The 15,259-nt window shown below is 44.3% G+C and overlaps 1 protein-coding gene across 1 annotated transcript in view; it reads right to left on the bottom strand.

Annotated features, from left to right (window-relative positions):
* The window catches only part of LOC110496862 (adhesion G protein-coupled receptor B2), a 472,722-nt gene that overhangs the window by 151,000 nt on the left and 306,463 nt on the right, over window positions 1–15,259 (bottom strand). The window contains exon 16 of the mRNA XM_036953306.1: window positions 5,910–5,953. Within this exon, the coding sequence (XP_036809201.1) occupies window positions 5,910–5,953 (44 nt within the window). The remainder of the gene's footprint in view (window positions 1–5,909; window positions 5,954–15,259) is intronic.

Genomic DNA, 15,259 nt, shown 5'->3' with positions numbered 1-15,259 from the left:
TCCCATGGCTCAACACACTTGCCCCTTTCCACCAGATCCCCCAATCGACTTCATTCAACACATCACTATGCGTCTCATGCAGAAACAACACCTGTACTTTTTGTTTTGTTTTACATATCCACCCAGCACACTTCTCTTTCCCATCTCTGGCGCCATTTACAGTGGGGCAAAAAAGTATTTAGTCAGCCACCAATTGTGCAAATTCTCCCACTTAAAAAGATGAGAGAGGCCTGTAATTTTCATCATAGGTACACTTCAACTATGACAGACAAAAGGAGAAACAAAATCCAAATGATGGTGGAAAATAAGCATTTGGTCACCTACAAACAAGCAAGATTTCTGGCTCTCACAGACCTGTAACTTCTTCTTTAAGAGGCTCCTCTGTCCTCCACTCGTTACCTGTATTAATGGCAGCTGTTTGAACTTGTTATCAGTGTAAAATACACCTGTCCACAACCTCAAAACAGTCACACTCCAAACTCCACTATGGCCAAGACCAAAGATTTTTTTTTCTCATTTTGTCTATTATAGTTGAAGTGTACCGATGATGAATATTACATGCCTCTCTAATCTTTTTAAGTGGGAGAACTTGCACAATTGGTGGCTGACAATATACTTTTTTGCACCACTGTATATTGAGCGAGCCTACCCAAAGAGTCTCCATAAGAGGTGGGAGAAAAGCCTGCAGAGAAAGTGACCAATAGCAAAGCTCAAAAAGACCCAGTGTCAGAAAGAAAATATATATCTAAACTGTGTCTGAAGGTAAACCTTTACGCACTGTTGTGACCCACTTCTTCAACCTAAACCGTTTCCTGGGTGAGAGGACACCATGCCCCTCATTTTTCATAGCATGTTGTGCTGATCTTACAAACTTTCTAGGATCAGAAAAAAAGCCTTTTTGTCATTCAGGAACTTTGTCAATTCTCTCAACGTGTACTTAGACCCCTCTGTTTCACTGGCTGTCAGCTCCGGGCCCATTGAAGAGGAGTCTGAAAAAAATAACCCCTCATCCTCTTCCTCAGACTCACTTTCCTCATCTCTATCTCCCACCCTGACCACCTGCCATTCTCTCTGGTCAGGGCATCACCCACAGTAAAAGGCAAAATTTCCATGGTGCCTTTGTCCACACCCTTTTTCCTTTTCCGCTTGACACCCTCCTCCTCCCCCCTAGTCTCTTACACTTCCCCACTATACTCTCCTCATCCACTAGAATAACCTGAATAGACCCAGCATCATCTACACCACCCTCCATAGCATGACTAGGCCCATAATCATCTACACCACCCTCCATACCATAACTAGGCCCAGCCTCAGCTATCCCAGCATCTCTAGCCTGACTAGACCCAGCATCATCTACACCACCCTCCATAGCCTGACTAGGCCCAGCCTCATCTACACCACCTTCCCTGGCATGACTAGGCCCAGCTTCTGCTGTATGCATCTCCTTACCCCCTGCACTTTGACCTCGATTTCCCTCACTGGCGCTTCAGTACCCTCACCTTGTCTACGGGCTTTATGTGGGCACGCAAAGCTCTTATGCCCCAAATCCCCATACTCAAAACACAGTAGACTATCTGTGCTGGCAAAACCTGCATAGAGCCCCTCCTCGTGCCTCACTTTAAAATTCACATTTAGTTGTTGTTCATTGTTGTTCAGAAACATAAACACCTGCCTCCGGAATGAAACAATGTGCTTAACGGCATCTGCCTGAAAGCCTGCTGACAGTACACGAAAACGGCTAGCAAACTTACCAAAACGACTCAGTTCTTTCCTGATTTGATCATCCGTAAGAAACGGAGGCAAATTTGCAACTACCACTCTTGTCGAAGGGGTAGAAAGAGGTGAAATTGGCACCAACACACCCCTTACAAATATTCCGCTAGCAATTAGCCTACCAACCAAATTAGCCCTTTTCATGAACACAACCACAGCTTTGTTCATTCTAGAAGCAGAATGTATAAATTCAGCTCATACCTGTTCACCGACCGCGAGCAGAACCTCCTCCACCTTAACTCCATTCTCAGGAACACACTAACTTTGGAAAAACTGTGGATACCGCTAAAACAAATATTGCATTAACCCTCCACCATAGAAAATAACATGTAAAGAAAATAATCAAAGCCCTCAACACCAAACACTCAAACTCCAAAAAACTCCCAGCATGCACTGCAAGAGAGAGAGACAGAGAGAGATGGAGAGAGATAGAGATAGAGAGAGAGAGAGAGAGAGAGAGAGAGAGAGAGAGAGAGAGAGAGAGAGAGAAAGAGAGAATGAGAAAGAGAGAAATAATGATAAAGAGAGAGGGAGAGAGAGAGAGAGAAAGGAGAGAGAGAGAGAGAGAGAGAGAGAAAGGAGAGAGAGAGAGAGAGAGAGAGAGAGAGAGCGTGTGGACGTGGGCACACCAGATGGTACGGACATATGGGCCTGTAAAAAAATAAAAATAACAGAACAAAACTGAACTGTGAACAGAAACTGTGGGCCAACTTAGCCTGTTAGCAGAGCCCATCAAAATGTGGCTATTACTCTCCACACAAACTGACAAACACACACATACACACAAATACAAACACACACACACAAGCAGTGGATGATGTTCGGCTCAAGAGATTTGTGTCCCGATGCAGTCCTTAATCCCTAACTGAGTGTCTGTTTTAGGGACTGACACACACACACATACACACACACACACACACAGGCACGCATACGCACGCACACGCACACACACACACACACACACACACACACACACACACACACACACACACACACAGACACACTCACACACACTCACACACACAGCATTCATCTCTATAGGAGGTCAGTTTCAAATTTTACAAGCCATGTACAGTATATACAATATAGTTAAATGTTCCTAAGTGAAGTAAAATCATATGTGACTTTACTAAAGGCAAAAAAAATGGACACAGAGAAAAGATTATCCTTCCCTCTCTGTGGCTACCTATATCCTCCACTCCCCTCTAGCTGTCTGTTCGTTCTGTTTCTCTCAGCTGAAGGCCTGTAGGTCCGTCTTGTGACAGGGGGGTTTGTGAGAGGTGAAAAACTTCTGTAAACAAACAAAGCTTTTTACTGCAGCATATTATTGTATCTGTCTCCCTTTCTGTCTCCCTGTCTGTCTCCCTGTCTGTCTCCCTGTCTCTCTGTCTGCTGTCTCCCTGGCTGCCTGTCTCCCTGTCTCCCTGGCTGTCTGTCCCCCTGTCTGTCTCCCTGTCTGTCTTCCTGTCTGTCTCCCTGTCTGTCTCCCTGTCTGTCTCCCTGTCTGTCTCCCTGTCTCTCTGTCTGCTGTCTCCCTGGCTGTCTGTCTCCCTGTCTCCCTGGCTGTCTGTCCCCCTGTCTGTCTCCCTGTCTGTCTTCCTGTCTGTCTCCCTGTCTGTCTCCCTGTCTGTCTCCCTGGCTCCCTGTCTGTCTCCCTGTCTGTCTCCCTGTCTCTCTGTCTGCTGTCTCCCTGGCTGCCTGTCTCCCTGTCTCCCTGGCTGTCTGTCCCCCTGTCTGTCTCCCTGTCTGTCTTTCTGTCTGTCTCCCTGTCTGTCTCCATGTCTGTCTCCCTGGCTGTCTGTCTCCCTGGCTCCCTGCCTCCATGTCTGTCTCACTGTCTGTCTCCCTGTCTGTCTCCGTCTGCCTGTCTCCCTGGCTGTCTCCCTGTCTCCCAGTCTGTCTCCCTGTCTGCCTGTCTCCCTGTCTGTCTCTCTGTCTGCCTGTCTCCTTGTCTATCTCTCTGTCTGCCTGTCTGTCTCCCTGGCTGCTTGTCTCCCTGGCTGCTTGTCTCCCTGTCTGTCTCCCTGGCTCCCTGCCTCCCTGTCTGACTCCCTGTCTCTATGTCTGCCTGCCTCCCTGTCTGCCTCACTGTCTGTCTCCCTGTCTTCCTGTCTGCCTGTCTCTCTGTCCATCTCCCTAACTCCCTGTCTGGCTCAATGCCCATCTCCCTGTCTGTCTATCTCTCTGTCTCTCTGTCTCCCTCTCTCTCTGTCTCCCTGTCTCCCTGGGTTATACACACACTAGGACATACGCAGACGCACGCACATGCACACACACAATTTCCTCTGGATAAGAGATAAAAGTACTACTATACTCATCTTCCTCGAGTACCTACTAGGAGAGCATGCACATGCATGTGTGTGTGTGTGTGTGTATTGCCTAATCTTTCTCAAACAGACATGACTACAGTATATGGCTACAGGGTTTTTGGTTTTATTGCTGTGTGATAGCGATCTCTGTATCTCCCTGCTTGGTAATCAGACTGGCTGACTCCTATGTTAACGATGGGGAGGTTAATGTGATTGGAACGCTAATCTGGATGGTGTTTAATTGTTTTTGCAGAGCTGATTGTTTCCAAGATGGAAACCGCCACTTTTAGGGCTGTGGATAACGATTAATTGTTATGCAAATGACCACGGCTATTGTCATAATTGTGTTTATTTGTTTGTTTGGTTTTGCTTGTGAAGCATCATAACATATTTAGAAAAGGTGCTATGACATACCTAATGAATGGAACACAGCTTTGGTGACAGCCCTCGCTTGGAACATTTGGACATTAATCTTATCCTCCCGACTGTGCCGTGCTAGTAAAATGATTAGCAACTTTACCCCAACATTTTTTTAAACTGCTATTGGCTAAACTTGATCTACTTGAATATAAAGTTGAATCCCCCTTCTCCTAAAATGAATGTATAAAGACGAGTATGGTGATTATTATTTTTTGTTCACAGTTATTATCCAGAATTGTCAGTAACACGATTACACAATAATTGAGCCAGCGCTAGCGGCTTTGGTGATTGGCAATCTCAATGTATTCCCTCGTACTTATATAGGGATTTAGTTACCATGTAAAACATTTATGGGATTAAGTTGTCTTGAGTCGTGCTGTGATAACTCTCTTGGGAGACAGTTTGTGAATGTTATATTTTGAAAATGTTGATATTTGATGATTTAAAATGTAGGATGTGTAATTTAAAGTTAAATTAGAACTCCAAAGCCTTTGGTGAGCTGTGGAAATAATCTCCCTTTGAAGAATAATACTAATAATACTAATCATAAATGAACCTAGCAGGTGGAATCTCTAGTCACCGTCCTACATATCACCTATTGATTGGTCATTTCTGTCCTACATCACACTTTAATCTCATTGGTCAGTGTTCGCCTGAGCTGTGCTCTCATTGGTCAATGGTCACCTGAGCTGTGGATATCGATAATCAAAACTATCCACTTGTCCACTCATTTCATAGTAGGTCTGTGTTAAAGGTTCAATGCAGCTGTTCTTATCTCAATATCAAATCATTTCTGGGTAACAATTTTTACTGTGATTGTTTTCAATTCAAAAGGTCAAAAATACACAAAAATAGAAGAAGACCATTTTTGACCATTTTAATTCAAAACAATCATTTTCAAAATGTCACAGTATTTATTCCAGCCTCATGATGTGGAAATATATATAAAACACAGCAAAATACCGTTTTTGACTGCACTGGGTCTTTAAATAAAGACAAACAACATAAAGTAACTGCCTTTGAGCAGTTGAGCATAGAAATAATTACGTGTTTAATTGAAATATTCAATTAACACTGTGGCTCTTCATTCAAATGTGTTCACTCTATTAATTAAGTGAAGAAACCACACATCACACATCACACACCACATATCACACATCACACATCACACACATCGCACACCGCACACCGCACACCGCACATCGCACACCGCACACCGCACATCGCACACCGCACACCGCACACCGCACACCGCACACCGCACATCGCACACCGCACATCGCACATCGCACATCGCACATCGCACATCGCACATCGCACATCGCACATCACACATCACACATAACCAAGAGCATGTGTGTCTGCGTGTGCGTGCGAGCTTCTGGAGACAGAGTAAAAATGACTTACGGGTTCCCATAGTCCCAGACAACACACTGAGGATCTGATGTGCCCTGCAAGAAACAAAAGAGGAGAGGGGGAAAAAGAAGAGAGAAACTGTTCACTGTTTGAGGGGAATGAGTGAAGGATGGAAGGAGAGGTAAACAGACGGACAAAGGAAGAGAAAAAACAAGACAAAGGAAGGGAGAAGCTGTCTTCACTGAGGACAGACAGTGAGAGGACAGAGGAGAGAGAGAGAGAGAAAGTGGAGAGAGAGAGAGAGAGACCAAATAATGCATGCAGAGCAAAATTAGGCCGATACCCGCTAATGTTCAAAATCCAGAAAAGAGCTGTTAAATTCTACAGCCACCTAAAAGGAAACGATTCCCAAACCTTCCAAAGCCATCACCTACAGAGATATGAACATGGAGAAGAGTCTGCTAAGCAAGCTGGTCCTGGGGCTCTGTTCACAAACACAAACAGACCGAACATAGCCACAGGACAGCAACACAATTAGACTCAATCAAATCATGAGAAAACAAAAAGATAATTACTTGGCACATTGGAAAGAATTAACAAAAAAACTGAGCAAACTAGAATGCTATTTGGCCCTAAACAGAGAGTACACAGTGGCAGAATACCTGACCACTTTGACTGACCCAAACTTAAGGAAAGCCTTGATTATGTACAGACTCAGTGAGCATAGCCTTGCTATTGAGAAAGGCCGCCGTAGGCAGACCTGGCTCTCAAGAGAAGTCAGGCTATGTGCACACTACCCACAAAATGAGGTGGAAACTGAGCTGCACTTCCTAACCTCCTGCCAAATGTATGACCATATTAGATACACTTATTTCCCTCAGATTACACAGACCCACAAAGAATTCAAAAGCAAATCACAATTTTGATAAACTCCCATAACTACTGGGTGAAATACCAGTGTGCCCACCCCAGAAGCAAGATGTGTGACCTGTTATCACAAGAAAAGAGTAACCAGTAAAGAACAAACACCATTGTAAATACCCATATTCATGTTTATTTATTTTCCCTTTTGTAATTTCACTATTTGCACATCACTACAACACTGTATGACATGTGTAGTGTCTGTAATCTTCTAGAGTGTAATGTTTACTGTTCATTTTTTACTGTTTGTTTCCCTTTTGTTCAGTATCTATTTCACTTGCTTTGGCATGCCAATAAAGCCCTTACAATGAAAATTGGTTTGAGAGAGAGAGCGAGAGAGAAGGAAGGAAGAGAGATAGAGAAAGAGAGATATCCTACTTCTATTTTATGTTGTTTTACTTAATTAACCAACATCTTCTACACTCCCACAAACTCCCTGCTATCCTAACGTAAACACAAACAGCTGTCCTCAAAGTCTAAACAAGCAGCCCATTCATTTTCGACTAACTCCTAAACCATCAATTCACTGGAGCCCAAGCCAATCGCACTGAGTAAAACGGCCTGTGATTGGCTAAGCAAAGTTCAGTGGTGCGTATATAGCATTACTGAAGATGACTCTCCACGACTCCATGAGGGAATTGATTGGAGAATCGATTAGCTCTAATTGATTCATCCATGCACGCTCCACTAGCGAGCAGCAGTGGTCAGTGATTCGATTGCTCTGCTCTAATTGAATCCTCTGGACTAGTTCCATGCACTATATACGTCTCAATATGTTTTATCCTACTGAGGACGAATGATTGGATTTTAGGAGTGTCCAGTTCAGTCCAGTCTATGACCTGATGAGGCAACTCTCTATTTCAGCCAAGCATTACAAAACCATTAAACTAATCATTGCCTTAATGCAGACAATCAGGAAAGGCAATTCTTCCAGTGCAAAGATGGTCTGTGGCAATGTAGGAAGAAACCTGTGGACTAGTGTAGCGATGCACTCACATACAGGAAAGCCACACTTTTAGCATCTCATAATCTGAATACAGAAATACCTGGTCCTCCAGGAAAGAAAAGGAAATGTAGCCCTTTCTGTTTTAGCTACCCAAAGATTAGAAGCCATCTCTGGGGAGGTAGGCGAGGAAGGGTGCCTATCAGTGGTTATATTATGGCCATGCATAATTCAAGCTTCCCTTTGAGGCCCATCTGTTAATGAAGGGGAGTCTCCCCCTGGTGGTGGAGGATACTGTTACACTGGTCCCCTGTGAAAAAGTTGGTCCCTTGTAAAACGTGAGGATACTGCCTAGGGTTGCTTCCTAAATGACACCCTATTCTCTATATAGTGCACTACTTTTGACCATGCCTCATAAGGATATGTAGTGCAAGCGTGTATCTAGGCAGCCCGGCCAGAGGAAGTGTGTATCTAGGCAGCATGACCAGAGGAAGCGTGTATCTAGGCAGCATGGCCAGAGGAAGCGTGTATCTAGGCAGCATGGCCAGAGGAAGCGTGTATTTAGGCAGCGTGGCCAGAGGAAGCGTGTATCTAGCAGCCTGGCCAGAGGAAGCGTGTATCTAGGCAGCTTGGCCAGAGGAAGCGTGTATCTAGGCAGCGTGGCCAGAGGTAGCGTGTATCTAGGCAGCGTGGCCAGAGGAAGCATGTATCTAGGCAGCCCGGCCAGAGGAAGCGTGTATCTAGGCAGCCCGGCCAGAGGAAGCGTGTATCTAGGCAGCGCGGCCAGAGGAAGTGTATCTAGGCAGCGCGGCCAGAGGAAGCGTGTATCTAGGCAGCCTGGCCAGAGGAATCGTGGAAGACAACTCTTTGTTTCAGCTCACTCACATAACAGGTGTCATCTACATCACAAGTCCCTCAGAGCTCATTACTCTGATACCACGTGGCGTAGCAGCATTTTCTAGCATTCAGCCATCAATCACCAGTCAGACAGACTAGCCGTATGCTAACACTAGCTCCATTATGACTGACAACAGGGTACTCCCACACTGTCTGCCTCAGTCTTTAGCACGGACACATCACATATTGACGGTGTCTGCATCAACAGTAGGCTCCCTTGCAAAAGACTGAGGAGAGAGATCTAACGCCTAACATCTGTGGATGGTAGTAATTATATTTTGTATAAATGTTTTATTTATACACCAGCACCCACAGTACATCTTTATACTCATGATAACTCTAGAAACAATACCAATGTGTAGTGGGTTCACATATGTGTGTTGCTAGGAAGCCATTTTGAGCCACAAAAGTAAAACATTGTGTTGTAGAAGAGAGGACTGACAAAAGTTTGCTGCCCTGAGTATTCAAGACAGAGCAATACTTGAGAAAAGGTACTGCAGAATATCAAGTGTTCAACAGAACCATAGTGAAGACAATCACTACAAGGGTAGATGAGGGATGACCAGAGGAAGGACAGGCCTTGGCATCTGCCCTCCTGCATCTTAATCACACACACACACACACACACACACACACACACACACACACACACACACACACACACACACACACACACACACACACACACACACACACACACACACACACACACACTCACTCACTCACTCACTCACTCACTCACTCACTCACTCACTCACTCACTCACTCACTCACTCATTGGTCATTGGAGAGGAGGATGGGCTGTTGGGACCAGATGTCTTCACAGTGAGGACAAGGCCCAGTACAGGGACCTCAACACACCCCTCCGCCTCCCCCTCAGCCTCTCCCCTCCCTTAACATCTGTCGCTATGAGGCTACTTCAGCATCTGGGCCTTGGCTTCCTGGCCAAGGTCACCACCCCCCCACAGCTGCAGGGTACTCACATATGCACGCGCGCGAACACACACTTGGCCAATGTCATCACCCCTAACAGATGCAGACCACAAGATTACCAAGAAATCCCAGAGAGAGTGGATATTACTCTCTGTGTGTGTGTGGCTGTGTGTGAGTGCACGTGTGTATTTGCGTGGATACAGGTCTATATTTGTGTCAGGATCTTACATCTCTAGTATACTCAGTGTATGTCCTACAAACTGCCCTACCACAGGCGTCTAGACCATAGCTGTTCTCTCACTGTAGGAATCTGAGGTTCCAATGGAGAATCAGCATGTTGATTCTCAGCAGGAGACTTTCAACAAGGTCCTACTGACTTTGGATAGCTTCCTTCCCTGTCTCCTCTCAACATCTCTTTGGAACACAGCTGATATATGAAAGAGAGAGAGGGAGAGAGAGAGAGAGAGAGAGAGTGCATGCGTGCCCGTGTGTGTGTATTTGCGTGGGTACAGGTCTATATTTGTGTATAGAGAGAGAGAGAGAGAGAGAGAGAGAGAGAGAGAGAGAGAGAGAGAGAGCGAGAGAGAGAGAGAGAGAGAGAGAGAGAGAGAGAGAGAGAGAGAGAGAGAGAGAGAGAGAGAGAGAGAGAGAGAGAGAGACAGAGACAGAGACAGAGACTAAGAGACTAAGAGACTAAGAGACTAAGAGACTAAGAGAAAGGCAGTGATAGACAGACAGAGAAGATATACTGTAATACTAAGGCTATGACACATCATTATCAGGCTATGAGACATCATTATCAGGCTATGAGACATCATTATCAGGCTATGAGACATCATTATCAGGCTATGATACATCATTATCAGGCTATGATACATCATTATCAGTCTATGACACATCATTATCAGGCTATGACACATCGTTATGAGGCTATGTGACATCATTATTAGGCTATGTCACATCATTATGAGGCTATGAGACATCATTATGAGGCTATGAGACATCATTATCAGGCTATGTCACACCATTATAAGGCTATGAGACATCGTTATGAGGCTATGAGACATCATTATCAGACTGATTCACATCAATGTCAGGCTGATTCACATCATTTCCAGGCTGATTCACATCATTATCAGGCCATGTCATAATAAGGCAATGACTGCTCCCCTATTACCTCTGAGCGTTAGTTCTATAATGTTTATAGCACATTATAGCTGGTCTACATTGTAACGGATGAATGTAGTTGTATAACTAGTCTATGTACAAGGTTGGGGAGTAACAGAATACATGTATTGAATTGAAGAAGTTAAAGCTGCCTATCAACCATTGTTTTTGCTCTCGAGTGGCACAGCGGTCTAAGGCACTGCATCTCAGTGCAAGAGGTGTCACTGCAGTCCCTGGTTCGAATCCAGGCAGCATCACATTGGGAGTCCCATAGGGTGGTGCACAATTGGCCCAGAGTCGTACGGGTTTGGCCGGGGTAGGCCGTCATTGTAAATAAGAATTTGTTCTTAACTGACTTGCCTAGTTAAATAAAGGTTCAATTTGAAAACAAACTGTGGACAGCCAGTGAAAAATGTGCTCCTGCACATTGCTACGGAATAAAAGTTTGAGGGAGTACCTCCTTTCTAAACTCCTCCTTGGTGTTGTGCTCCCTACTGTCAAAAACAAGTTTAATTTAAGAAGACCACAAGAGGGGATTTTATTGCTCAATCTAATTTGTTCTGATACATTTTTTTTATTCCAAAGGCTTAATGAACACATGCTCAAACTCCCAAACCTTTGATAGACTTCAACAGCTTCGAGATATCAGTGTCACCAACAACAGAGGCATATGGCAGACATTTTTCACATGCAAATAGCACTTTTCGGTAGTGCTCAAAGCATACCATTCCATGAGAGCAGCACTTATTTTTCAACCTGAAGCAATGAGCCCAATCAGTCATCCATGACAATAAAATCATAAACAACAGAGCAGGCTAATAAGTCCTTAGTTTTTGGGTTATGCTCAGGTAAAACAATTTAGCTAATCTGCATTTCCAAGACATGTTCTTGAAGATCAAGGGATATTAAGGGATATGTAGTGTAGTGGTGACTACCGAACATCACCCTGACTCACCTATTGCTGCTCTTTTGACCCTATGATCACTCAGCTACACAGCTGATGCCCCCTGGACTGTTTCAATAACAGGGTACCTCATTTTGTTTACCTGTCGGCCCCAGCCTCAAACTCAGGTCCTGTATGTACCTAACTGACCCGCTCTGCCCATTCATCACCATTTACCCATTGATGTCTTAGCTCTCCTGACCAACACCTGTGATTGCTTTATGCCTTCTCTCTAATGTCAATATGCCTTATCTACTGCTGTCTTGGCTAGTTTTTACTGTTTTATTTCACTGTAGAGCGTTCAATCCCGCTCAAAATGCCTTAGATAGCTCTTTCATCCCACCCCACACACAGGCCCTGTAGCCCCTAGTTTCACTCCTATTCCCCAGGCGCTACCATTTGTTGACTTCTGTAACAGTAAAAGCCTTGGTTTCATGCATGTTAACCTGTTGAGTGTAGAGGGTAGTATTTTGATGTTTGGATGAAGAACGTACCCAAACTAAACTGCCTATTTCTCAGGCCCAGAAGCTAGAATATGCATATAATTAAAACACTCTAAAGTTTCCAAAACTGTCAAAATATTGTCTATGAGTATATCAGAACTGATATAGCAGGCGAAAACCTGAGGAAAATCCAACTAGGAAGTGCCTTATTTTGGAAGCTCCCTGTTCCATTGCATGCCTTCCCTCCATTTAAAGGGATATGAACCAGATTCCTTTCCCTATGGATTCCACATGGTGTGAACAGTCTTTAGACAAAGTTTCAGCCTTTTATTCTGAAAAATGAGCGAGAAAGATCACATCGCGTCAGTGGATGGCTGGGTACCAGCAGAGTTTTGCATGCTCAACAGCTTGGAGCAGACGTTTCTCTCTCTCTCCTTTTGAAAAAGCTACGGTCCGGATGAAATATGATTTATTATTTATTGTAAAAACAACCTGAAGATTGATTATAAAAAACGCTTGACATGTTTCTACGAACTTTACGGATACTATTTGGAATTTTCGTCTGCCCCATCATGACCGCTCGAGCCTGTGGATTTCTGAACATAACGCGCCAACCAAATTGAGGTATTTTGGATATAAAAATAATCTTTATGGAACAAAGGAACATTTATTGTGTAACTGGGAGTCTCATGAATGCAAACATCCGAAGATCATCAAAGGTAAGCAATTCCTTTTATTGCTTTTCTGACTTTCGTGACCAATCTACTTTGCTGCTAGCTGTTTGTAATGTTTTGTCTGCTGAGAGAGATGTCCTTACATAAACGCTTGGTTTGCTTTAGCTGTAAAGCTTTTTAGAAATCTGACACGCCAGGTGGATTAACAACAAGCTAAGCTGTGTTTTGCTATATTGCACTTGTGATTTCATGAAAATGTAATATTTGTAGAAATTTAATTTTAATTTGGCGCTCTGCAATTCAGCGGATGTTGACGAAACTGATCCGGCTAACGGGATGGGTGCGCCAGGAAGTTTTAACATCAGAAGCCTTTCCATCCCCAACTACAACATTTTCCGCCAAGATAGAACTGCCAAAGGGGTGGAGTTGCAATCTACTGCAGAGAGTTCTGTCATGCTATCCAGGTCTGTGCCCAAAAAGTTTGAGTTTCTACGTTTAAAAATCCACCTTTCCAAAAATAAGCCTCTCACTGTTGTCGCTTGTTATAGACCCACCTCAGCCCCCAGCTGTGCCCTGGACACCATATGTAAATTAATTGCCCCCCATTTATCTTCAGAGTTTGTACTGTTAGGTGACCTAAACTGGGATATGCTTAACACCCCGGCTGTCCTACAATCTAAGCTAGATGCCCTCAATCTCACACAAATTATAACGGAACCTACCAGGTACAACCCTAAATCCGTAAACAGGGGCACCCTATTAGATATCATCCTGACCAACCTGCCCTCTAAATACACCTCTGCTGTCTTCAACCAAGATCTCAGAAATCACTGCCTCATTGCCTGCATCTGTAATGGGTCCGCAGTCAAATGACCAGCCCTCATCACTGTCAAACGCTCCCTATAACACTTCAGCGAGCAGGCCGTTCTAAACGACCTGGCCCAGGTATCCTGGAAGGATATTGACCTCATTCCGTCAGTAGAGGATGCCTGGTTATTCTTTAAAAGTGCTTTCCTCACCATCTTAAATAAGCATGCCCCATTCAAAAAAATTGGAACTAAGAACAGATATAGCCCACATCCTGTGGCGTTCTGCATTAGCATCGAATAGCCCCTGTGATATGAAACTTTTCAGAGAAGTTAGGAACCAATCTACACAGGCAGTTAGGAAAGCAAAGGCTAGCTTTTTCAAACAGAAATTTGCATCCTGTAGCACAAACTCCAAAAAGTTCTGGGACACTGTAAAGTCCATGCAGAATAAGAGAACCTCCTCCCAGCTGCCCACTGCACTGAGACTAGGAAACACTATCACCACTGATAAATCTACGATAATCGAGAATTCAATAAACATTTTTCTATGGCTGGCCACACTTTCCACCTGGCTACCCCTACCCGGGTCAACAGCTCTGCGCCCCCCACAGCAACTTGCCCAAGCCTCCCCATTTCTCCTTCACCCAAATCCAGATAGCTGATGTTCTGAAAGAGCTGCAAAATCTGGACCCCTACAAATCAGCTGGGCTAGACAATCTGGACCCTCTCTTTCTAAAATTATCCGCCACAATTGTTGCAACCCCCTTTACTAGCCTGTTCAACCTCTCTTTTGTATCGTCTGAGAACCCTAAAGATTGGAAAGCTGCCACAGTCATCCAGTTGCAAACAAGTTCTCATTTACAACTGTGACCTGGCCAAGATAGACCAAAGCAGTGTGACACAAACAACACAGAGTTACACATGGGACATTGGCTGGTCCTCGCAACATATTCGTCGCCAAACCCACTGGCTCCAGGTCATCTATCTTATCTGTCTTTGCTAGGTAAAGACCCACATTATCTCTGCTCACTGGTCAACATAGCATCACCCACTCGTAGCATGCGGTTCAGCTGAGGGGTATTTCACTGGTCATCCCCAAAGTCAACACCTCCTTTGGCCGCCTTTCCATCCAGTTCTCTGCTGCCAATGACTGGAACGAATTTCAAAAATCACTGAAGTTGGAGACTTATATCTCCCTCACTAACTTTAAGCGTCATCTGTCAGAGCAGCTTATCGATCGCTGCAGCTGTACACAGCCCATCAGCCCATCTGTAAATAGCCCATCCAACCAACTACCTACCTCATCCCCATTTTTGTTTTTGTTTTTCTGCTCTTTTGCACACCAGTATTTCTCATTGCACATCCTCATCTGCACATATATTACTCCAGTGTAATGTAATTACTTTGCCACTATTGGCCTACTTATTGTCTTACCTCCTTACTTCATTGGCACACACCGTGTACAGATTTTTTCTATTGTGTTATTGACTGAACGTTTATTTATCCCATGTGTAACTCTGTGTTGTTGTTTGTGTCGCACTGCTTTGCTCTAACTTGGCCAGGATGCAGTTGTATTTGAGAACTTGTTCTCAACTGGCCTACCTATTTAAATTAAGGTGAAAAAACAATTAAGTGAACTGGAATGACTGAAAATCAGAAAGACTTTGGTTT

The sequence above is a fragment of the Oncorhynchus mykiss genome, chromosome 18 (genome assembly GCF_013265735.2).
Source record: "Oncorhynchus mykiss isolate Arlee chromosome 18, USDA_OmykA_1.1, whole genome shotgun sequence".
Classification (NCBI taxonomy): domain Eukaryota; kingdom Metazoa; phylum Chordata; class Actinopteri; order Salmoniformes; family Salmonidae; genus Oncorhynchus; species Oncorhynchus mykiss.
This window is presented reverse-complemented; position numbering and strand designations above follow the sequence as displayed.